The sequence below is a fragment of the Salmo salar genome, chromosome 27, assembly GCF_965601325.2.
Source record: "Salmo salar chromosome 27, fSalSal1, whole genome shotgun sequence".
Lineage (NCBI taxonomy): Eukaryota > Metazoa > Chordata > Actinopteri > Salmoniformes > Salmonidae > Salmo > Salmo salar.
Window position 1 is genome coordinate 44,092,501 of NC_138317.1, and position 22,500 is coordinate 44,115,000.

At 52.8% G+C, this 22,500-nt stretch overlaps 1 protein-coding gene across 1 annotated transcript in view; it reads right to left on the bottom strand.

Moving 5' to 3' along the window:
* The window catches only part of LOC106593151 (disks large-associated protein 3), a 104,056-nt gene that overhangs the window by 80,634 nt on the left and 922 nt on the right, over window positions 1-22,500 (bottom strand). The window contains exons 1-3 of the mRNA XM_082970280.1: window positions 22,414-22,500; window positions 22,084-22,377; window positions 21,534-21,629 (exon numbers count right to left, since the gene is read on the bottom strand). The exon at window positions 22,414-22,500 is cut by the window's right edge and continues 922 nt beyond it. Coding sequence (XP_082826406.1) covers window positions 21,534-21,629; window positions 22,084-22,377; window positions 22,414-22,500 — 477 coding nt within the window. The remainder of the gene's footprint in view (window positions 1-21,533; window positions 21,630-22,083; window positions 22,378-22,413) is intronic.

A 22,500-nucleotide genomic window follows, 5' to 3' on the forward strand; every position in this document is an offset into this window, starting at 1 on the left:
AGCCCCAAATGAACTTAAGGTAAGCCCCAGATTAATTGAAGATAAGCCCCAAAAGAACTGAAGGTAAGCCCCAAAAGAACTGAAGGTAAGCCCCAGATGAATTGAAGGTAAGCCCCAGATGAATTGAAGGTAAGCCCCAGATGAATTGAAGATAAGCCCCAAAAGATCTGAAGGTAAGCCCCAGATGAACTGAAGGTAAGCCCCAGATGAATTGAAGGTAAGCCCCAGATGAATTGAAGGTAAGCCCCAGATGAATTGAAGGTAAGCCCCAGATGAATTGAAGATAAGCCCCAAAAGATCTGAAGGTAAGCCCCAAAAGAACTGAAGGTAAGCCCCAGATGAATTGAAGGTAAGCCCCAGATGAATTGAAGGTAAGCCCCAGATGAATTGAAGATAAGCCCCAAAAGATCTGAAGGTAAGCCTCAGATGATCTGAAGGTAAGCCCCAAAATAACTCTAATTCAAGTTCAGGTTAAAGTCTATGTTAATAAAGTGTGTGTGTATGGGTGGGTGTGTTGGCATTCGTGGTGTGTGTGTGTGTGTGTGTGTGTGTGTGTGTGTGTGTGTGTGTGTGTGTGTGTGTGTGTGTGTGTCCAATAGGAAACTCTATAAAACACCTGTTAATAAAGCCTTTATATTGCATTGAATCACAGACATAGCGCATGATAAGACTTGCTATATAAGCATTCATAGCAGCTCATGGCACCTTATAACAGTATTTGATGCAAAAAAAGCTTTACCCATTAATGCATAAATAAATAGACTGGAATAGAGAGTTATTGGTAAAGGTTTACATTGGTATACAGCCATAGGAAAAAGGATTCCAAAAGGGTTCTTCGGCTGATCCCATAGGACCAGGTAGAACCCTTTGTGGAAAGGGTTCTACATGGAACCAAAAGGGTTCTACCTTAAACCAAAGAACCAGAACCAAAGGGGTTCTACCTGGAACAAAAATGGGTTCTCCTATGGGGACAGCCGAATAACCATTTTAGGTACTAGATAGCCTCTACCACGCCTCTACCTGGCTTCTACCTGACCTCTACCACGCCTCTACCTGGCCTCTACCTGGCCTCTACCTGGCCTCTACCTGGCCTCTACCTGGCCTCTACCTGGCTTCTACCTGACCTCTACCACGCCTCTACCACGCCTCTACCTGACCTCTACCTGACCTCTACCTGACCTCTACCTGACCTCTACCTGGCTTCTACCTGGCCTCTACCTGACCTCTACCTGGCCTCTACCACGCCTCTACCTGGCCTCTACCTGGCTTCTACCTGACCTCTACCTGGCCTCTACCTGACCTCTACCTGGCCTCTACCTGGCCTCTACCTGGCCTCTACCTGGCCTCTACCTGGCCTCTACCTGGCCTCTACCTGACCTCTACCTGGCCTCTACCTGACCTATACCTGACCTATACCTGGCCTCTACCTGGCCTCTACCTGGCCTCTACCTGGCCTCTACCTGACCTCTACCTGACCTCTACCTGACCTCTACCTGACCTCTACCACACCTCTACCAGACATACCACATAAAACCCTTATTGAGTCTCACCACTCAGACACTGCTCTGTTGTGTGATCACTGGGTGTTGCTTTAATTCCTCCAGAGACAAACTGGAGACAGACTGTGGATGAACTACACATGGCACCCTATTCTAATTATAGTGCACTACTTCCCATAAGGCTCAAAAGGGAATATAAAGGGAATAGAGTTCCATTTGGGGATGCAAAATATGAGGGTGTAGCTGTTGTGTTGGGACAGATGTGATGCTGGGTTAGGGTTGTGAGACAGACAGATGTGATGCTGGGTTAGGGTTGAGAGACAGACAGATGTGATGCTGGGTTAGGGTTGTGAGACAGAAAGATGTGATGCTAGGTTAGGGTTGTGAAACAGACAGATGTGATGCTGGGTTAGGGTTGAGAGATAGACATATGTGATGCTGGGTTAGGGTTGAGAGATAGACAGATGTGATGCTGGGTTAGGGTTGAGAGACAGACAGATGTGATGCTGGGTTAGGGTTGAGAGACAGACAGCTGTGATGCTGGGTTAGGGTTGAGAGACAGTTATATGTGATGCTGGGATAGGATTGTGAGACAGACAGATGTGATGCTGGGTTATGGTTGTGAGACAGACAGATGTGATGCTGGGTTATGTTTGAGGGACAGACAGAAGTGATGCTGGGTTAGGGTTGAGAGACAGACAGATGTGATGCTGGGTTAGGATTGAGAGACAGACAGATGTGATGCTGGGTTAGGGTTGAGAGACAGACAGATGTGATGCTGGGTTATGGTTGTGAGACAGAGAGACAGATGTGATGCTGGGTTAGGGTTGTGAGATGAAAAAATGTGATGCTGGGTTAGGGTTGAGAGACAGACAGATGTGATGCTGGGTTAGGGTTGAGAGACAGACAGATGTGATGCTGGGTTAGGGTTGAGAGACAGACAGTTGTGATGCTGGGTTAGGGTTGAGAGACAGACAGATGTGATGCTGGGTTATGGTTGTGAGACAGAGAGACAGATGTGATGCTGGGTTAGGGTTGAGAGAGAGACAGATGTGATGCTGGGTTAGGGTTGAGAGACAGACAGAAGTGATGCTGGGTTAGGGTTGTGAGATGAAAAAATTTGATGCTGGGTTAGGGTTGAGAGACAGACAGATGTGATGCTGGGTTAGGGTTGTGAGACAGATGTGATGCTGGGTTAGGGTTGAGAGACAGACGTGATGCTGGGTTAGGGTTGAGAGACAGACAGATGTGATGCTTGGTTAGGGTTGAGAGACAGACAGATGTGATGCTGGGTTAGGGTTGAGAGACAGAGAGATGTGATGCTTGGTTAGGGTTGTGAGACAGAGATGTGATGCTGGGTTAGGGTTGAGAGACAGACGTGATGCTGGGTTAGGGTTGAGAGACAGACAGATGTGATGCTTGGTTAGGGTTGAGAGACAGACAGATGTGATGCTGGGTTAGGGTTGAGAGACAGAGAGATGTGATGCTTGGTTAGGGTTGTGAGACAGAGATGTGATGCTGGGTTAGGGTTGAGAGACAGACAGATGTGATGCTGGGTTAGGGTTGAGTGACAGACAGATGTGATGCTGGGTTAGGGTTGAGAGACAGACAGATGTGATGCTGGGTTAGGGTTGAGAGACAGACAGATGTGATGTGATGCTGGGTTAGGGTTGTGAGACAGAGATGTGATGCTGGGTTAGGGTTGAGAGACAGACAGATGTGATGCTGGGTTAGGGTTGAGAGACAGAGATGTGATATACTGCTGGGTTAGGGTTGTGAGACAGAGATGTGATATACTGCTGGGTTAGGGTTGAGAGACAGAGATGTGATATACTGCTGGGTTAGGGTTGAGAGACAGAGATGTGATATACTGCTGGGTTAGGGTTGAGAGACAGAGATGTGATATACTGCTGGGTTAGGGTTGAGAGACAGAGATGTGATATACTGCTGGGTTAGGGTTGAGAGACAGAGATGTGATATACTGCTGGGTTAGGGTTGAGAGACAGAGATGTGATATAATGCTGGGTTAGGGTTGAGGAGAAAGAGATGTGATATACTGCTGGGTAACATAATTTCACGGCCCTCCTCTCAGAAGAGACATGGATGGGTACGGTGCCAGGTTAATGAATGTCCATAGAGCGCAGCTTCCTCTTTAGTCACTGTGTGTGTGTGTGTGTGTGTGTGTGTGTGTGTGTGTGTGTGTGTGTGTGTGTGTGTGTGTGTGTGTGTGTGTGTGTGTGTGTGTCGGTGTGTCTGTGTGTCTGTGTGTGTGTGTGTGTGTGTGTGCGTGTGTGAGCGTGTTTCTGTGTGTGTGTGTGTGAATGTGTGAATGTGTGTGTGTGTGTGTGTGTGTATGTGAATGTGAATGTGAATGTGTATGTGTGTGTGTGTGTGTGTGTGTGTGTGTGTGTGTGTATGTGAATGTGAATGTGTATGTGTGTGTGTGTGTGTGTGTGTGTGTGTGTGTGTGTGTGTGTGTGTGTGTGTGTGTGTGTGTGTGTGTGTGTGTGTGTGTGTGTGTGTGTGTCGGTGTGTGTGTTGTCTGTCCTGTGTGTGTGTGTCTGTGTCTGAGCGTGTGTGTGTGTGTGGTGTGTCTGTGTCTGAGCGTGTGTGTGTGTGTGTGTGTGTCTGTGTCTGAGCGTGTGTGTGTGTGTGTGTGTGTGTGTGTATGTGTGTGTGTGTGTGTGTGTGTGTGTGTGTGTGTGTGTGTGTGTGTGTGTGTGTGTGTGTGTGTGTGTGTAGACAATCTTGACACTGGATACAGATGAGTCTGGATGAGAGCGTGAGGTCGAAGCTGCTTAACTCTCCCTCACTTAAATCCTGGCACCGTCACCCAAAGTCACGGCATCGTCACCCAAAGTCACGGCATCGTCACCCAAAGTCCTGTGGCATTGGACGAAAGACGAAGCAGGAGATGTGCATGAACTGAAGCTGTAGTCGTGGACACAGACACCTCAGGGTATCTTGTCGCTTTTCACAGGAATGAATCAGCATTCAGGGTCATACTGCTCCACTCCCCAAGGTGAGGACTGAATCAGCATTCAGGGTCATACTGCTCCACTCCCCAGGATGAGGACTGAATCAGCATTCAGGGTCATACTGCTCCACTCCCCAGGATGAGGACTGAATCAGCATTCAGGGTCATACTGCTCCACTCCCCAGGATGAGGACTGAATCAGCATTCAGGGTCATACTGCTCCACTCCCCAAGGTGAGGACTGAATCAGCATTCAGGGTCATACTGCTCCACTCCCCAAGGTGAGGACTGAATCAGCATTCAGGGGTCATACTGCTCCGCTCCCCAGGATGAGGACTGAATCAGCATTCAGGGTCATACTGCTCCGCTCCCCAGGATGAGGACTGAATCAGCATTCAGGGTCATATTGCTCCACTCCCCAGGATGAGGAACAGGCTAGAAAAGGAGACATCTATCAATATATCATGTCCAGTGATCTGTCCCTCAGTAGACAGCGATCTGTCCCTCAGGAGACAGCTACCAAATATATAATGTCCAGCGATCTGTCCCTCAGGAGACAGCTACCAATATATCATGTCCAGTGATCTGTCCCTCAGTAGACAGCGATCTGTCCCTCAGGAGACAGCTACCAATATATAATGTCCAGCGATCTGTCCCTCAGGAGACAGCTACCAATATATCATGTCCAGTGATCCAAAGAGTGTTCCGGGCTCAGATTGGTCTCATCAGCCATCTGTGCACTCACCGTACCCCAGACTCATCCTAATGAATCATGTTATGGTCACCATCAACCTATGATGGAAGGAAGGAAGGAAGAAAGAAAGAAAGAAAGAAAGAAAGAAAGAAAGAAAGAAAGAAAGAAAGAAGAGAAAGAGAGAAGGGAAGGAAGGAAGGAAGGAAGGAAGGAAAGGAAGGAAGGAAGGAAGGAAGGAAGGAAGGAAGGAAGGAAGGAAGGAAGGAAGGAAGGAAGGAAGGAAGGAAGGAAGGAAGGAAGGAAGGAAGGAAGGAAGGAAGGAAGGAAGGAAGGAAGGAAGAAGGAAGGAAGGTGTGTGCGTTCTAGACAGCTCCAATCCTCCAGGAGATAGGGTTCCATTTTGGATGATGCATCTGCCTGGATCAAAGCTTCTAATGAGACTGGACCTACAGAGAACCTGAGATACCTACGTAAGAATGCTGTTCATTGACTACAGCTCAGCATTCAACACCACAGTACCCTCCAAGCTCATCATCAAGCTGGAGGCCCTGGGTCTGAACCCTGCCCTGTGCAATTGGGTCCTGGACTTTCTGACGGGCTGCCTCCTGGTGGTGAAGGTAGGAAACATCATCTCCACTTTGCTGACCCTCAACACTGTGGCCCCACAAGGGTGCGTTTTTAGCCCCCTCCTGCACTCCTTGTTCACCCACGACTGCGTGGCCATGCACGCCTCCAACTCAATCATCAAGTTTGCAGACGACACTACAGTGGTAGGCTTGATTACCAACAACGACGAGACGGCCTACAGGGAGGAGGTGAGGGCCCTCGGAGTGTGGTGTCAGGAAAACAACCTCTCACTCAACGTCAACTAAGACTAAGGAGATGATCGTGGACTTCAGGAAACAGCAGAGGGAGCACAACCCTATACATATCGAAGGGACAACAGCGGAGAAGTTGGAAAGTTTTAAGTTCCTCGGAGTACACATCCCAGACAAACTGAAATGGTCCCACCCACACAGACAGCGTGGAGAAGAAGGCACAACAGCACCTCTTCAACATCAGGAGACTGAAGAAATTTGGTCTTGTCACCTAAAACCCTGACAAACTTTTACAGATGCACAATCGAGAGCATCCTGTCGGGCTGTATCACCGCCTGGTACGGCAACTGCACCGCCCACAACCGTAAGGCTCTCCAGAGGGTAGTGAGGTCTGCACAACGCATCACCGGGGGTAAACTACCTGCCCTTCAGGACACCTACACCATCCCGATGTCACAGGAAGGCCAAAATATAATCAAGGACATCAACCACCCGAGCCACTGCCTGTTCACCCCGCTATCATCCAGAAGGCGAGGTCAGTACAGGTGCATCAAAGCTGGGACTCTCTCAAGGCCATCAGACTGTTAAACAGCCATCACTATCACAGAGAGGCTGCTGCTCTATATAGAGACTCAAATCACTGTCCCACTTTAATAAATGGATGCCACTTTAATAATGTTAACATATCTTACATTACTCATATCATATGTATATACTGTACCTATTACCATCTATTGCATCTTGCCTATGCCGCTCATCCATATATATATATGCACATATTCATATTCCTCCCATTAGATTTCTGTGTATAAGACAGTTGTTGGGGAATTGCTAGATTATTTGAGAGAGTGAGAGTAGAGACAGTGAGAGTAGACAGAGTGAGAGTAGAGAGAGTGAGAGTAGAGACAGTGAGAGTAGACAGAGTGAGAGTTGAGAGAGTGAGAGTAGAGAGAGTGAGTGAGAGTAGAGAGTGAGAGTAGAGAGAGTGAGAGTAGAGAGTGAGAGAAGAGTAGAGTGAGAATAGAGAGTGAGAGTAGAGAGAGTGAGAGTAGAGACAGCAAGAGTAGAGAGAGTGAGAGTAGAGAGAGTGAGAGTAGAGAGAGGTGAGAGTAGAGACAGTGAGAGTAGAGAGAGTGAGAGTAGAGAGAGTGAGAGTAGACAGAGTGAGAGTAGACAGAGTGAGAGTAGAGAGAGTGAGAGTAGAGAGAGTGAGTGAGAGTAGAGAGTGAGAGTAGAGAGAGTGAGAGTAGAGAGTGAGAGATGAGTAGAGTGAGAATAGAGAGTGAGAGTAGAGAGAGTGAGAGTAGAGACAGCAAGAGTAGAGAGAGTGAGAGTAGAGAGAGTGAGAGTAGAGAGAGTGAGAGTAGAGACAGTGAGAGTAGAGAGAGTGAGAGTAGAGAGAGTGAGAGTAGACAGAGTGAGAGTTGAGAGAGTGAGAGTAGAGAGAGTGAGTGAGAGTAGAGAGTGAGAGTAGAGAGAGTGAGAGTAGAGAGTGAGAGAAGAGTAGAGTGAGAATAGAGAGTGAGAGTAGAGCGAGTGAGAGTAGAGACAGCAAGAGTAGAGAGAGTGAGAGTAGAGAGAGTGAGAGTAGAGAGAGTGAGAGTAGAGACAGTGAGAGTAAAGAGAGTGAGAGTAAAGAGAGTGAGAGTAGAGAGAGTGAGTGAGAGTAGAGAGTGAGAGTAGAAAGAGTGAGAGTAGAGAGTGAGAGAAGAGTAGAGTGAGAATAGAGAGTGAGAGTAGAGAGAGTGAGAGTAGAGACAGCAAGAGTAGAGAGAGTGAGAGTAGAGAGAGTGAGAGTAGAGAGAGTGAGAGTAGAGACAGTGAGAGTAAAGAGAGTGAGAGTAAAGAGAGTGAGAGTAGAGACAGTGAGAGTAGAGGCAGTGAGAAAAAAGAAGTATAGTAGAGGCAATGAGAGTAGAGACAGTGAGAGTAGAGAGAGTGAGAGTAGAGACAGTGAGAGTAGAGAGAGTAGAGACAGTGAGAGTAGAGACAGTGAGAGAAGAGTAGAGTGAGAATAGAGAGTGAGAGAGAGAGTGAGAGTAGAGAGAGTGAGAGTAGAGACAGTGAGAGTAGAGAGAGAGAGTAGAGAGAGAGAGTAGAGAGAGTGAGAGTAGAGGCAGTGAGAGTAGAGACAGTGAGAGTAGAGAGAGTGAGAGTAGAGACAGTGAGAGTAGAGAGAGTGAGAGTAGAGACAGTGAGAGTAGAGACAGTGAGAGAAGAGTAGAGTGAGAATAGAGAGTGAGAGAGAGAGTGAGAGTAGAGAGAGTGAGAGTAGAGACAGTGAGAGTAGAGAGAGTGAGAGTAGAGAGAGTGAGAGTAGAGAGAGTGAGAGTAGAGAGAGTGAGAGTAGAGAGAGTAGAGAGAGAGAGAGTGAGAGGGAGACAGTGAGAGTAGCGAGATTGAGAGTAGAGAGAGTGAGAGTAGAGAGTGAGAGTAGAGAGAGTGAGAGTAAAGTAGCAAGCTGCCTTTAACAACTACTACACATTTATCTGTAGCAACACACACACCCACCCACACACACACACACACACACACACACACATTGATTATTTCATGCTGTCAGTACAAGGCTGACCCCCGGACTAGTAAAAAGGAGATATGAGTGAATTACATAAAATGATCCAGGCTGTGAGCTATGGAACAACAGTGTGTGTGGTGTGTGTGTGTGTGTGGTGTGTGTGTGTGTGTGTGTGTGTGTGTGTGTGTGTGTGTGTGTGTGTGTGAGCTATGGAACAACAGAGGCATAAATGAGTTAGGACTGGAACCAGAGAGAGGTAGAGGTGAATGGAGAGAGAGGAAAGGATGGAAAGAGAAGGGAAGGATGGAGAGAGAGGGGAAGGATGGGGAGAGAGAGGGCGAAGGATGGGGAGAGAGAGGGGAAGGATGGGGAGAGAGAGGGGAAGGATGGGGAGAGAGAGGGAAGGGATGGGGAGAGAGAAGGGGAAGGGATGGAGAGAAAGAGGGAAGGATGGAGAGAGAGGGAAGGAAGGATGGGGAGAGAGAGGGAAGGGATGGGGAGAGAGAAGGGGAAGGATGGAGAGAGGGGGAAGGATGGGGAGAGAGAGGGGGAAGGATGAGAAGAGAGAGGGGGAAGGATGGGGAGAGAGAGGGGGAAGGATGGAGAGAGAGAGGGGGAAGGGATGGAGAGAGAGAGGGGGAAGGATGGGGAGAGAGAGGGGGAAGGATGGGGAGAGAGAGGGCGAAGGATGGGGAGAGAGAGGGGGAAGGATGGGAGAGAGAGGGGGAAGGATGGGGAGAGAGAGGGGGAAGGATGAGAAGAGAGAGGGGGGAAGGGATGGAGAGAGAGAGGGGGAAGGGATGGAGAGAAAGAGGGAAGGATGGAGAGAGAGAGAGGGAAGGAAGGATGGGGAGAGAGAGGGGAAGGGATGGAGAGAGAGAGAGGGAAGGATGGAGAGAGAGAGAGGGAAGGAAGGATGGGAGAGAGAGGAAGGGATGGAGAGAGAGAGAGGGAAGGACGGAGAGAGAGGGGGGAAGGATGGAGAGAGAGAGAGGGAAGGAAGGATGGGGAGAGAGAGGAAGGGATGAGAGAGAGAGGAAGAGATGGAGGGGATAGAGAGGTAAGGGGGAATAGAGAGACAGAGACTGAAGACATCATTGACCCATGGAAGAGGTTCTGACCCATGGAAGGGGTTCTGACCCACTGACCCATGGAGTGTGTTCTGACCCATGGAAGGGTTCTGACCCATTGACCCATGGAAGGGGTTCTGACCCACTGGCCCATGGAAGGGTTCTGACCCATTGACCCATGGAAGGGGTTCTGACCCACTGACCCATGGAAGAGGTTCTGACCCATTGACCCATGGAAGGGGTTCTGACCCACTGACCCATGGAGTGTGTTCTGACCCACTGACCCATGGAAGGGTTCTGACCCATTGACCCATGGAAGGGGTTCTGACCCACTGACCCATGGAAAGGGTTCTGACCCATGGAAGGGGTTCTGACCCACTGACCCACCACAAGCCCATGTTAGACCACTGAACTAAAGCATTCTTCCTGGGAACATTCAGAGTTATTCATCACGTTAGCATACAGTTCCACCACATAGTGGACATGTCAGGACTAAGGTCAAGAATGTGACATTACAACCCACAACTGATAGAGATTAAAGGCCCAGTCCAGTCAAAAACGTGATTTACTTTCTCATGTGCTTTATATATCTTTTCATACTACTAGGTTGGAATAATACTGTTCCATTAGGAATATGAAGGTAATTCCCGATCAGTGGAAGAAGAGCTATTTGAAAAGATCAGCCTGTTTTGGTGGGCTGGAGTTTTGGCCTGCTTCCATCACCAGGTGGTAAATGTGTTAATAAACCGATAAGAAACAGGGGTTTAATACCAGCTAGTGTTCAGTCCCCCCCCCCTCCCACTCAGACCAGCTAGTGTTCAGTCCCCCCCCCCTCCCCACTCAGACCAGCTAGTGTTCAGTCCCCCCCTCCTCCCCACTCAGACCAGCTAGTGTTCAGTCCCCCCTCCCCACTCAGACCAGCTAGTGTTCAGTCCCCCCCCTCCCCACTCAGACCAGCTAGTGTTCAGTCCCCCCCCCCCCTCCCCACTCAGACCAGCTAGTGTTCAGTCCCCCCCCTCCTCCCCACTCAGACCAGCTAGTGTTCAGTCCCCTCCCCCCTCCCCACTCAGACCAGCTAGTGTTCAGACCCCCCTCCCCACTCAGACCAGCTAGTGTTCAGTCCCCCCCTCTCCCCACTCAGACCAGCTAGTGTTCAGTCCCCCCCCCTCCCCACTCAGACCAGCTAGTGTTCAGTCCCCCCCTCCCCCACTCAGACCAGCTAGTGTTCAGTCCCCCCCCCCCTCCCCACTCAGACCAGCTAGTGTTCAGTCCCCCCCTCCCCACTCAGACCAGCTAGTGTTCAGTCCCCCCCCCTCCCCACTCAGACCAGCTAGTGTTCAGTCCCCCCCACCTCGCCACTCAGACCAGCTAGTGTTCAGTCCCCCCCCTCCCCACTCAGACCAGCTAGTGTACAGTCCCCCCCCCCCCTCAGACCAGCTAGTGTTCAGTCCCCCCCCCCCCACTCAGACCAGCTAGTGTTCAGTCCCCCCCCTCCCCACTCAGACCAGCTAGTGTTCAGTCCCCCCCCCCCACTCAGACCAGCTAGTGTTCAGTCCCCCCCCTCCTCCCACTCAGACCAGCTAGTGTTCAGTCCCCCCCCCTCCCCACTCAGACCAGCTAGTGTTCAGTCCCCCCCCTCCTCCCCACTCAGACCAGCTAGTGTTCAGTCCCCCCCACCCTCCCACTCAGACCAGCTAGTGTTCAGTCCCCCCCCCTCCCCACTCAGACCAGCTAGTGTTCAGTCCCCCCCCCCTCCCCACTCAGACCAGCTAGTGTTCAGTCCCCCCCCCCCCTCCCCACTCAGACCAGCTAGTGTTCAGTCCCCCCCTCCCCACTCAGACCAGCTAGTGTTCAGTCCCCCCCCCCCACTCAGACCAGCTAGTGTTCAGTCCCCCCCCACCCTCCCCACTCAGACCAGCTAGTGTTCAGTCCCCCCCCCCTCCCCACTCAGACCAGCTAGTGTTCAGTCCCCCCCCCCTCCCCACTCAGACCAGCTAGTGTTCAGTCCCCCCCCACCCTCCCCACTCAGACCAGCTAGTGTTCAGTCCCCCCCCCTCCCCACTCAGACCAGCTAGTGTTCAGTCCCCCCCCCTCCCCACTCAGACCAGCTAGTGTTCAGTCCCCCCCCCCCTCCCCACTCAGACCAGCTAGTGTTCAGTCCCCCCCCACTCAGACCAGCTAGTGTTCAGTCCCCCCCTCTCCCCACTCAGACCAGCTAGTGTCAGTCCCCCCCTCCCCACTCAGACCAGCTAGTGTTCAGTCCCCCCCTCCCCACTCAGACCAGCTAGTGTTCAGTCCCCCCCCCTCCCCACTCAGACCAGCTAGTGTTCAGTCCCCCCCCCCTCCCCACTCAGACCAGCTAGTGTTCAGTCCCCTCCCCCCCTCCCCACTCAGACCAGCTAGTGTTCAGTTCCCCCCCCACTCAGACCAGCTAGTGTTCAGTCCCCCCCTCTTCCCCACTCAGACCAGCTAGTGTTCAGTCCCCCCCCTCCCCACTCAGACCAGCTAGTGTTCAGTCCCCCCCTCCCCCACTCAGACCAGCTAGTGTTCAGTCCCTCCCCCCCTCCCCACTCAGACCAGCTAGTGTTCAGTCCCCCCTCCCCACTCAGACCAGCTAGTGTTCAGTCCCCCCCTCCCCACTCAGACCAGCTAGTGTTCAGTCCCCCCCCCCCTCCCCACTCAGACCAGCTAGTGTTCAGTCCCCCCCCCCCTCCCCACTCAGACCAGCTAGTGTTCAGTCCCCCCCCCCCTCCCCACTCAGACCAGCTAGTGTTCAGTCCCCCCCCCCCCACTCAGACCACCTAGTGTTCAGTCCCCCCCCCACTCAGACCAGCTAGTGTTCAGTCCCCCCCCCCACTCAGACCAGCTAGTGTTCAGTCCCCCCCCTCCCCACTCAGACCAGCTAGTGTTCAGTCCCCCCCCTCCCCACTCAGACCAGCTAGTGTTCAGTCCCCCCTCCCCACTCAGACCAGCTAGTGTTCAGTCCCCCCCCCCTCCCCACTCAGACCAGCTAGTGTTCAGTCCCCCCCTCCCCACTCAGACCAGCTAGTGTTCAGTCCCCCCCCCCCTCCCCACTCAGACCAGCTAGTGTTCAGTCCCCCCCTCCTCCCCACTCAGACCAGCTAGTGTTCAGTCCCCCCCCCCTCCCCACTCAGACCAGCTAGTGTTCAGTCCCCCCCTCCCCACTCAGACCAGCTAGTGTTCAGTCCCCCCCCTCCTCCCCACTCAGACCAGCTAGTGTTCAGTCCCCCCCCCCCTCCCCACTCAGACCAGCTAGTGTTCAGTCCCCCCCCCTCCCCACTCAGACCAGCTAGTGTTCAGTCCCCCCCCCCCTCCCCACTCAGACCAGCTAGTGTTCAGTCCCCCCCCCCTCCCCACTCAGACCAGCTAGTGTTCAGTCCCCCCCCTCCTCCCCACTCAGACCAGCTAGTGTTCAGTCCCCCCCCCCCTCCCCACTCAGACCAGCTAGTGTTCAGTCCCCCCCCCCTCCCCACTCAGACCAGCTAGTGTTCAGTCCCCTCCCCCCCTCCCCACTCAGACCAGCTAGTGTTCAGTCCCCCCTCCCCACTCAGACCAGCAGTGCAGTCTCCCCCCTCCCCACTCAGACCAGCTAGTGTTCAGTCCCCCCCCCCCTCCCCACTCAGACCAGCTAGTGTTCAGTCCCCCCCCCTCCCCACTCAGACCAGCTAGTGTTCAGTCCCCCCCTCCCCACTCAGACCAGCTAGTGTTCAGTCCCCCCCTCCCCACTCAGACCAGCTAGTGTTCAGTCCCCCCCCTCCCCACTCAGACCAGCTAGTGTTCAGTCCCCCCCCCTCCCCACTCAGACCAGCTAGTGTTCAGTCCCCCCCCTCCCCACTCAGACCAGCTACTGTTCAGTCCCCCCCCCCTCCCCACTCAGACCAGCTAGTGTTCAGTCCCCCCCCCCCCTCCCCACTCAGACCAGCTAGTGTTCAGTCCCCCCCCCCCTCCCCACTCAGACCAGCTAGTGTTCAGCCCCCCCTCCCCACTCAGACCAGCTAGTGTTCAGTCCCCCTCCCCACTCAGACCAGCTAGTGTTCAGTCCCCCCCCCTCCCCACTCAGACCAGCTAGTGTTCAGTCCCCCCCCCTCCCCACTCAGACCAGCTAGTGTTCAGTCCCCCCCCCCCTCCCCACTCAGACCAGCTAGTGTTCAGTCCCCCCCCCTCCCCACTCAGACCAGCTAGTGTTCAGTCCCCCCCCCCCTCCCCACTCAGACCAGCTAGTGTTCAGTCCCCCCCCCCTCCCCACTCAGACCAGCTAGTGTTCAGTCCCCCCCCTCCCCACTCAGACCAGCTAGTGTTCAGTCCCCCCCCCTCCCCACTCAGACCAGCTAGTGTTCAGTCCCCCCCCCCTCCCCACTCAGACCAGCTAGTGTTCAGTCCCCCCCCCCTCCCCACTCAGACCAGCTAGTGTTCAGTCCCCCCCCCCTCCCCACTCAGACCAGCTAGTGTTCAGTCCCCCCCCCTCCCCACTCAGACCAGCTAGTGTTCAGTCCCCTCCCCCTCCCCACTCAGACCAGCTAGTGTTCAGTCCCCCCCCCCTCCCCACTCAGACCAGCTAGTGTTCAGTCCCCCCCTCCCCACTCAGACCAGCTAGTGTTCAGTCCCCCCCCCCTCCCACTCAGACCAGCTAGTGTTCAGTCCCCCCCCCCTCCCCACTCAGACCAGCTAGTGTTCAGTCCCCCCCCCTCCCCACTCAGACCAGCTAGTGTTCAGTCCCCCCCCCTCCCCACTCAGACCAGCTAGTGTTCAGTCCCCCCCCCCTCCCCTCCCCCACTCAGACCAGCTAGTGTTCAGTCCCCCCCCACTCCCCACTCAGACCAGCTAGTGTTCAGTCCCCCCCCCTCCCCACTCAGACCAGCTAGTGTTCAGTCCCCCCCCCCCCTCCCCACTCAGACCAGCTAGTGTTCAGTCCCCCCCCTCCCCACTCAGACCAGCTAGTGTTCAGTCCCCCCCCCCTCCCCACTCAGACCAGCTAGTGTTCAGTCCCCCCCCTCCCCACTCAGACCAGCTAGTGTTCAGTCCCCCCCCTCCTCCCCACTCAGACCAGCTAGTGTTCAGTCCCCCCCCCTCCCCACTCAGACCAGCTAGTGTTCAGTCCCCCCCCCCACTCAGACCAGCTAGTGTTCAGTCCCCCCCCCCCTCCCCACTCAGACCAGCTAGTGTTCAGTCCCCCCCCTCCCCACTCAGACCAGCTAGTGTTCAGTCCCCCCCCTCCCCACTCAGACCAGCTAGTGTTCAGTCCCCTCCCCCCCTCCCCACTCAGACCAGCTAGTGTTCAGTCCCCCCCCCCCACTCAGACCAGCTAGTGTTCAGTCCCCCCCCTCCTCCCCACTCAGACCAGCTAGTGTTCAGTCCCCCCCCCCTCCCCACTCAGACCAGCTAGTGTTCAGTCCCCCCCCCTCCCCACTCAGACCAGCTAGTGTTCAGTCCCCTCCCCCCCTCCCCACTCAGACCAGCTAGTGTTCAGTCCCCCCCCCCTCCCCACTCAGACCAGCTAGTGTTCAGACCCCCCTCCCCACTCAGACCAGCTAGTGTTCAGTCCCCCCCCCCTCCCCACTCAGACCAGCTAGTGTTCAGTCCCCCCCCTCCCCACTCAGACCAGCTAGTGTTCAGTCCCCTCCCCCCCTCCCCACTCAGACCAGCTAGTGTTCAGTCCCCCCCCACTCCCCCACTCAGACCAGATAGTGTTCAGTCCCCCCTCCCCACTCAGACCAGCTAGTGTTCAGACCCCCCTCCCCACTCAGACCAGCTAGTGTTCAGTCCCCCCCCCCTCCCCACTCAGACCAGCTAGTGTTCAGTCCCCCCCCCCTCCCCACTCAGACCAGCTAGTGTTCAGTCCCCCCCCTCCCCACTCAGACCAGCTAGTGTTCAGTCCCCCCCTCCCCTCCCCACTCAGACCAGCTAGTGTTCAGTCCCCCCCCACTCCCCACTCAGACCAGCTAGTGTTCAGTCCCCCCCCTCCCCACTCAGACCAGCTAGTGTTCAGTCCCCCCCCCCCCTCCCCACTCAGACCAGCTAGTGTTCAGTCCCCCCCCTCCCCACTCAGACCAGCTAGTGTTCAGTCCCCCCCCCCCTCCCCACTCAGACCAGCTAGTGTTCAGTCCCCCCCCGTCCCCACTCAGACCAGCTAGTGTTCAGTCCCCCCCCTCCTCCCCACTCAGACCAGCTAGTGTTCAGTCCCCCCCCCTCCCCACTCAGACCAGCTAGTGTTCAGTCCCCCCCCCCTCCCCACTCAGACCAGCTAGTGTTCAGTCCCCCCCCCCCTCCCCACTCAGACCAGCTAGTGTTCAGTCCCCCCCCTCCCCACTCAGACCAGCTAGTGTTCAGTCCCCCCCCCCTCCCCACTCAGACCAGCTAGTGTTCAGTCCCCCCCCTCCTCCCCACTCAGACCAGCTAGTGTTCAGTCCCCCCCCCTCCCCACTCAGACCAGCTAGTGTTCAGTCCCCCCCCCCCTCCCCACTCAGACCAGCTAGTGTTCAGTCCCCCCCCCCCTCCCCACTCAGACCAGCTAGTGTTCAGTCCCCCCCCCTCCCCACTCAGACCAGCTAGTGTTCAGTCCCCCCCCCCTCCCCACTCAGACCAGCTAGTGTTCAGTCCCCCCCCCCTCCCCACTCAGACCAGCTAGTGTTCAGTCCCCCCTCCTCCCCACTCAGACCAGCTAGTGTTCAGTCCCCCCCCCCCCACTCAGACCAGCTAGTGTTCAGTCCCCCCCCTCCCCACTCAGACCAGCTAGTGTTCAGTCCCCCCCCCTCCCCACTCAGACCAGCTAGTGTTCAGTCCCCCCCCCCCCTCCCCACTCAGACCAGCTAGTGTTCAGTCCCCCCCCTCCCCACTCAGACCAGCTAGTGTTCAGTCCCCCCCCCCTCCCCACTCAGACCAGCTAGTGTTCAGTCCCCCCCTCCCCACTCAGACCAGCTAGTGTTCAGTCCCCCCCCTCCTCCCCACTCAGACCAGCTAGTTTTCAGTCCCCCCCCTCCCCACTCAGACCAGCTAGTGTTCAGTCCCCCCCCCCCCTCCCCACTCAGACCAGCTAGTGTTCAGTCCCCCCCCCCCCCTCCCCACTCAGACCAGCTAGTGTTCAGTCCCCCCCCTCCCCACTCAGACCAGCTAGTGTTCAGTCCCCCCCCCTCCCCACTCAGACCAGCTAGTGTTCAGTCCCCCCCCCCCCTCCCCACTCAGACCAGCTAGTGTTCAGTCCCCCCCCCCCCTCCCCACTCAGACCAGCTAGTGTTCAGACCCCCCTCCCCACTCAGACCAGACAGGAACATTTTATTGCTTGAGGAATTACTCTTTTCTAAGAAGCAATTTTTTGTTGTTGTTGTATATTGTCGACCATATTAAATGAAAACAATCCCTGTAAGGTATTTTCTTATTGTTAGCCAGAAATGATTTGATATTGAGATAAAAACTTGTGCATTGGGCCTTTAAACTAAATCAAACAGGTCAGAAGAGAGTTTACAGAGGCTGCCAGGCCAGGTCCTGTTAGTTATTCCTGACGTAGCTTCCCTTCCCTTCGACGATGCGGACACAAACGTCTGGAATGAATTAAACATACAGATCCTTCCATCCTTTTCCCCCTGTCCACCTCTGTCCGTCTACCTCCTCTGTCTGTTCTACCTCCTCTGTCCGGTCTACCTCCTCTGTCCGGTCTACCTCCTCTGTCCGGTCTACCTCCTCTCTCCGTCTACCTCCTCTCTCCGTCTACCTCCTCTCTCCGTCTACCTCCTCTCTCCGTCTACCTCCTCTCTCCGTCTACCTCCTCTCTCCGTCTACCTCCTCTGTCCGTCTACCTCCTCTGTCCGTCTACCTCCTCTGTCCGTCTACCTCCTCTCTCCGTCTACCTCCTCTGTCCGTCTACCTCCTCTCTCCGTCTACCTCCTCTGTCCGTCTACCTCCTCTCTCCGTCTACCTCCTCTCTCCGTCTACCTCCTCTCTCCGTCTACCTCCTCTGTCCGTCTACCTCCTCTGTCCGTCTACCTCCTCTGTCCGTCTACCTCCTCTCTCCGTCTACCTCCTCTCTCCGTCTCTGCTGCTAATGTACGACTTTCAATTCATCAGAAGAGGTGAACTGAGGTGAAAATGTAGTCATGATTATTTTTCTACTTTCACTTTCTTCCTCTCTCTCCCTCTCTCTCCCTCCCTCTCCCTCTCTCTCTCTCCCTCTCTCTCCCTCTCTCTCCCTCTCTCTCCCTCTCTCTTCCTCTCTCTTCCTCTCTCTTCCTCTCTCTTCCTCTCTCTTCCTCTCTCTTCCTCTCTCTTCCTCTCTCTTCCTCTCTCTTCCTCTCTATTCCTCTCTCTTCCTCTCTCTTCCTCTCTATTCCTCTCTATTCCTCTCTCTTCCTCTCTCTTCCTCTCTCTTCCTCTCTCTTCCTCTCTCTTCCTCTTACATAAAAACCACATGATTTCACATGTGGAAAATCACGTGACACTTCACATTTGATGTGTAGTTTCGTGTTATCATCTGTTGCTTTACATGTTGTCACATGCTGTCATAATAACTTCACATGAGATCATGTGATCACATGAAATTCACGTGGTTCTTTTTCTCTCTCTGAATAATTTATTGGGATGAGAGAACTGTCATCGTGTTTAATCAAAGTCGTTATCTCTTCCCTGCATGGATATAGTCTGTGTGTGTGTGTGTGTGTGTGTGTGTGTGTGTGTGTGTGTGTGTGTGTGTGTGTGTGTGTTATCACACTTCCTGGCTTGACAGGAACAGACTAATCTCACATCGAGAGAGAGCGAGAGAGCGAGAGAGCGAGAGAGCGAGAGCGAGAGCGAGAGAGAGAGAGAGAGAGAGAGAGAGAGAGGGGGAGATGGAGAGAGGGAGATGGAGAGAGACAGAGAGAACGGGAGGGAGAGAGAGATGGTGAGATGAGAGGGGGAGATGGAGAGAGGGAGATGGAGAGAGACAGAGAGACGGGAGGGAGAGAGAGATGGTGAGATGAGGGAAGAGAGATGGGAGAGAGAGAGAGGGGGAGGGAGAGAGAGAGATGGTGAGATGGAGAGAGAAAATGGGAGAGAGAGATGGTGAGATGGAGAGAGAAGATGGGAGAGAGAGAGATGGTGAGATAGAGAGAGATGGGAGAGAGAGAGATGGGAGAGAGGATGGGAGAGAGTGATGGAGAGAGAGATGGGAGAGAGAGAGATGGGAGAGAGAGAGTGATGGGAGATATAGAGAGTTTGGTCCTTATGGGGGATGTAAGTTGGGATAATCCTTGTATCCTATTGTCTCCCCTGCTTCATGAAAGAGCCTTAATGAGGAGAGCTTTGGAGTGTTGGGGCACAGTCAGGGGGGTGAGGATAAAGAGATGGAGGGGGAGGAAGGGGGGGAGAGAGAGAGAGAACGGGAGGGAGAGAGAGATGGTGAGAGGAGAGGGAGGAAGGGGGGGAGAGAGAGAGAGAGAACGGGAGGGAGAGAGAGATGGTGAGACGAGAGGGAGGAAGGGGGGGAGAGAGAGAGAGAACGGGAGGGGAGAGAGAGATGGTGAGAGGAGAGGGAGCGGGAGGAAGGGGGGAGAGAGAGAGAGAGAGAGATAGAGAAAGAGAGAGACAGGAAGTTGTAAGTGCGTCTTACACATCTCTCTCACCTGACCATATTGTCTGCCTTCACCTCGCTCTGTTATAAAATAGACGGTGGACTATGGATCTGTCTCCGTACGTTCATACGAACCGTTCGTCCGGACGTTATTCACACGCGATATCTCAGGCACCACTGGCCCGATTTTAACCAAATTTAAGTTGTAAATTGTAAGTCATGCCATAGAGATTCAGTATTTACACTTATTGGCCCAAGGGGAGGGGGGCTATAGTAGTCAACTGAATTTACAAACGTTGAACAAGCATTATCTCCTGTCCCTTTTGAGTGACAGTCATTCTGTACATACTGTGTAGGCATCTGCCAATGAGCAAACAGAAGGACCTACAAGGTCCGCCCTATTCACAGACGAGGAACATTTTGACAGGGTGCAGCCAATCGATAGACATCGTAACTCCATACAGGCCATTAATAAAGTTTTATTCAAAGGGTAATAATCACAGGTATTTTCGCCACGAAGGAAGAACCGCTCATTGTTTCCAACAAAGACTTGATTGTTTTTCTCTTATTAATCTTTCAGTTTGAATAATTGTACTAATTGGCCATGCAACATCAGTTTGAATAATTGTACTAATTGGCCATGCAACATCAGTTTGAATAATTGTACTAATTGGCCATGCAACATCAGTTTGAATAATTGTACTAATTGGCCATGCAACATCAGTTTGAATAATTGTCACTAATTGGCCATGCAACATCAGTTTGAATAATTGTACTAATTGGCCATGCAACATCAGTTTGAATAATTGTACTAATTGGCCATGCAACATCAGTATGAATAATTGCCACTAATTGGCCATGCAACATCAGTTTGAATAATTGTACTAATTGGCCATGCAACATCAGTTTGAATAATTGTCACTAATTGGCCATGCAACATCAGTTTGAATAATTGTCACTAATTGGCCATGCAACATCAGTTTGAATAATTGTACTAATTGGCCACACAACATCAGTTTGAATAATTGTACTAATTGGCCATGCAACATAATTTTGAATAATTGGCACTAATTGGCAACACAACATCAGTTTGAATAATTGTACTAATTGGCCACGCAACATCAGTTTGAATAATTGTCACTAATTGGCCATGCAACATCAGTTTGAATAATTGTCACTAATTGGCCATGCAACATCAGTTTGAATAATTGTCACTAATTGGCCATGCAACATCAGTTTGAATAATTGTCACTAATTGGCCATGCAACATAATTTTGAATAATTGTCACTAATTGGCAACACAACATCAGTTTGAATAATTGTCACTAATTTGCCCAAGGGGTCCCTGCATCACTGGTGGGGGACATCATGTTTACTATGGCCTTGTTCATCTTTTCATCTTTCTTAATATATCTCTATCTGTCCCTCTGCCTGTTTCCTGGCCTCTCTATCTGTCCCTCTGCCTGTTTCCTGTCCACTATCTCTCTCTGTCCCTCTGTCTGTTTCCTGTCCTCTCTCTATCTGTCCGTTTCCTGTCCTCTCTCTCTATCTGTCCATCTGTCCGTTTCCTGTCCTCTCTCTCTATCTGTCCCTCTGCCTGTTTCCTGTCCTCTCTCTCTATCTGTCCCTCTGTCTGTTTCCTGTCCTCTCTCTATCTGTCCGTTTCCTGTCCTCTCTCTCTATCTGTCCATCTGTCCGTTTCCTGTCCTCTCTCTCTATCTGTCCCTCTGCCTGTTTCCTGTCCTCTCTCTCTATCTGTCCCTCTGTCTGTTTCCTGTCCTCTCTCTATCTGTCCATCTGTCTATATCTGTCCCTCTGTCTATATCTGTCCCTCTGTCTATATCTGTCCCTCTGTCTATATCTGTCCCTCTGTCTATATCTGTCCCTCTGTCTATATCTGTCCCTCTGTCTATATCTGTCCCTCTGTCTATATCTGTCCCTCTGTCTGTTTCCTGTCCTCTCTCTATCTGTCCGTTTCCTGTCCTCTCTCTCAATCTGTCCCTCTGTCTGTTTCCTGTCCTCTATCTCTCTCTGTCCCTCTGTCTGTTTCCTGTCCACTATCTCTCTCTGTCCACCTGTCTGTTTCCTGTCCTCTATCTCTCTCTGTCCCTCTGTCTGTTTCCTGTCCACTATCTCTCTCTGTCCATCTGTCTGTTTCCTGTCCTCTATCTCTCTCTGTCCCTCTGTCTGTTTCCTGTCCACTATCTCTATCTGTCCATCTGTCTGTTTCCTGTCCTCTCTCTCTATCTGTCCATCTGTCTGTTTCCTGTCCTCTCTCTCTCTGTCCCTCTGTCTGTATCCTGCCCGCTCTCCGAGAGCTGTGTCTGATGTCATGCTTGTAAATGTCAGATAGTTGACAGGACTGCTGGAACGGCTACAGCAGTGAAACCAAAACTAACACAGGTCCCTGGTTGTAGGGATGAAGGTCCCTGGTTGTAGGGATGAAGGTCCCTGGATGTAGGGATGAAGATCCCTGGTTGTAGGGATGAAGATCCCTGGTTGTAGGGATGAAGAGGATGAACAGAACTAACACAGGTCCCTGGTTGTAGGGATGAAGATCCCTGGTTGTAGGGATGAAAATCCCTGGTTGTAGGGATGAAGATCCCTGGTTGTAGGGATGAAGATCCCTGGTTGTAGGGATGAAGATCCCTGGTTGTAGGGATGAAGAGGATGAACAGAACTAACACAGGTCCCTGGTTGTAGGGATGAAGATCCCTGGTTGTAGGGATGAAGGTCCCTGGTTGTAGGGATGAAGAGGATGAACAGAACTAACACAGGTCCCTGGTTGTAGGGATGAAGGTCCCTGGTTGTAGGGATGAAGATCCCTGGTTGTAGGGATGAAAATCCCTGGTTGTAAGGATGAAGATCCCTAATTGTAGGGATGAAGATCCCTGGTTGTAGGGATGAAGATCCCTGGTTGTAGGGATGAAGAGGATGAACAGAACTAACACAGGTCCCTGGTTGTAGGGATGAAGATCCCTGGTTGTAGGGAGGAAGATCCCTGGTTGTAGGGATGAAAATCCCTGGTTGTAGGGATGAAGATCCCTGGTTGTAGGGATGAAGATCCCTGGTTGTAGTGATGAAGATCCCTGGTTGTAGGGATGAAGAGGATGAACAGAACTAACACAGATCCCTGGTTGTAGGGATGAAGGTCCCTGGTTGTAGGGAGGAAGATCCCTGGTTGTAGGGAGGAAGATCCCTGGTTGTAGGGAGGAAGATCCCTGGTTGTAGGGAGGAAGATCCCTGGTTGTAGGGAGGAAGAGGATGAACAGAACTAACACAGGTCCCTGGTTGTAGGGAGGAAGATCCCTGGTTGTAGGGAGGAAGATCCCTGGTTGTAGGGAGGAAGATCCCTGGTTGTAGGGA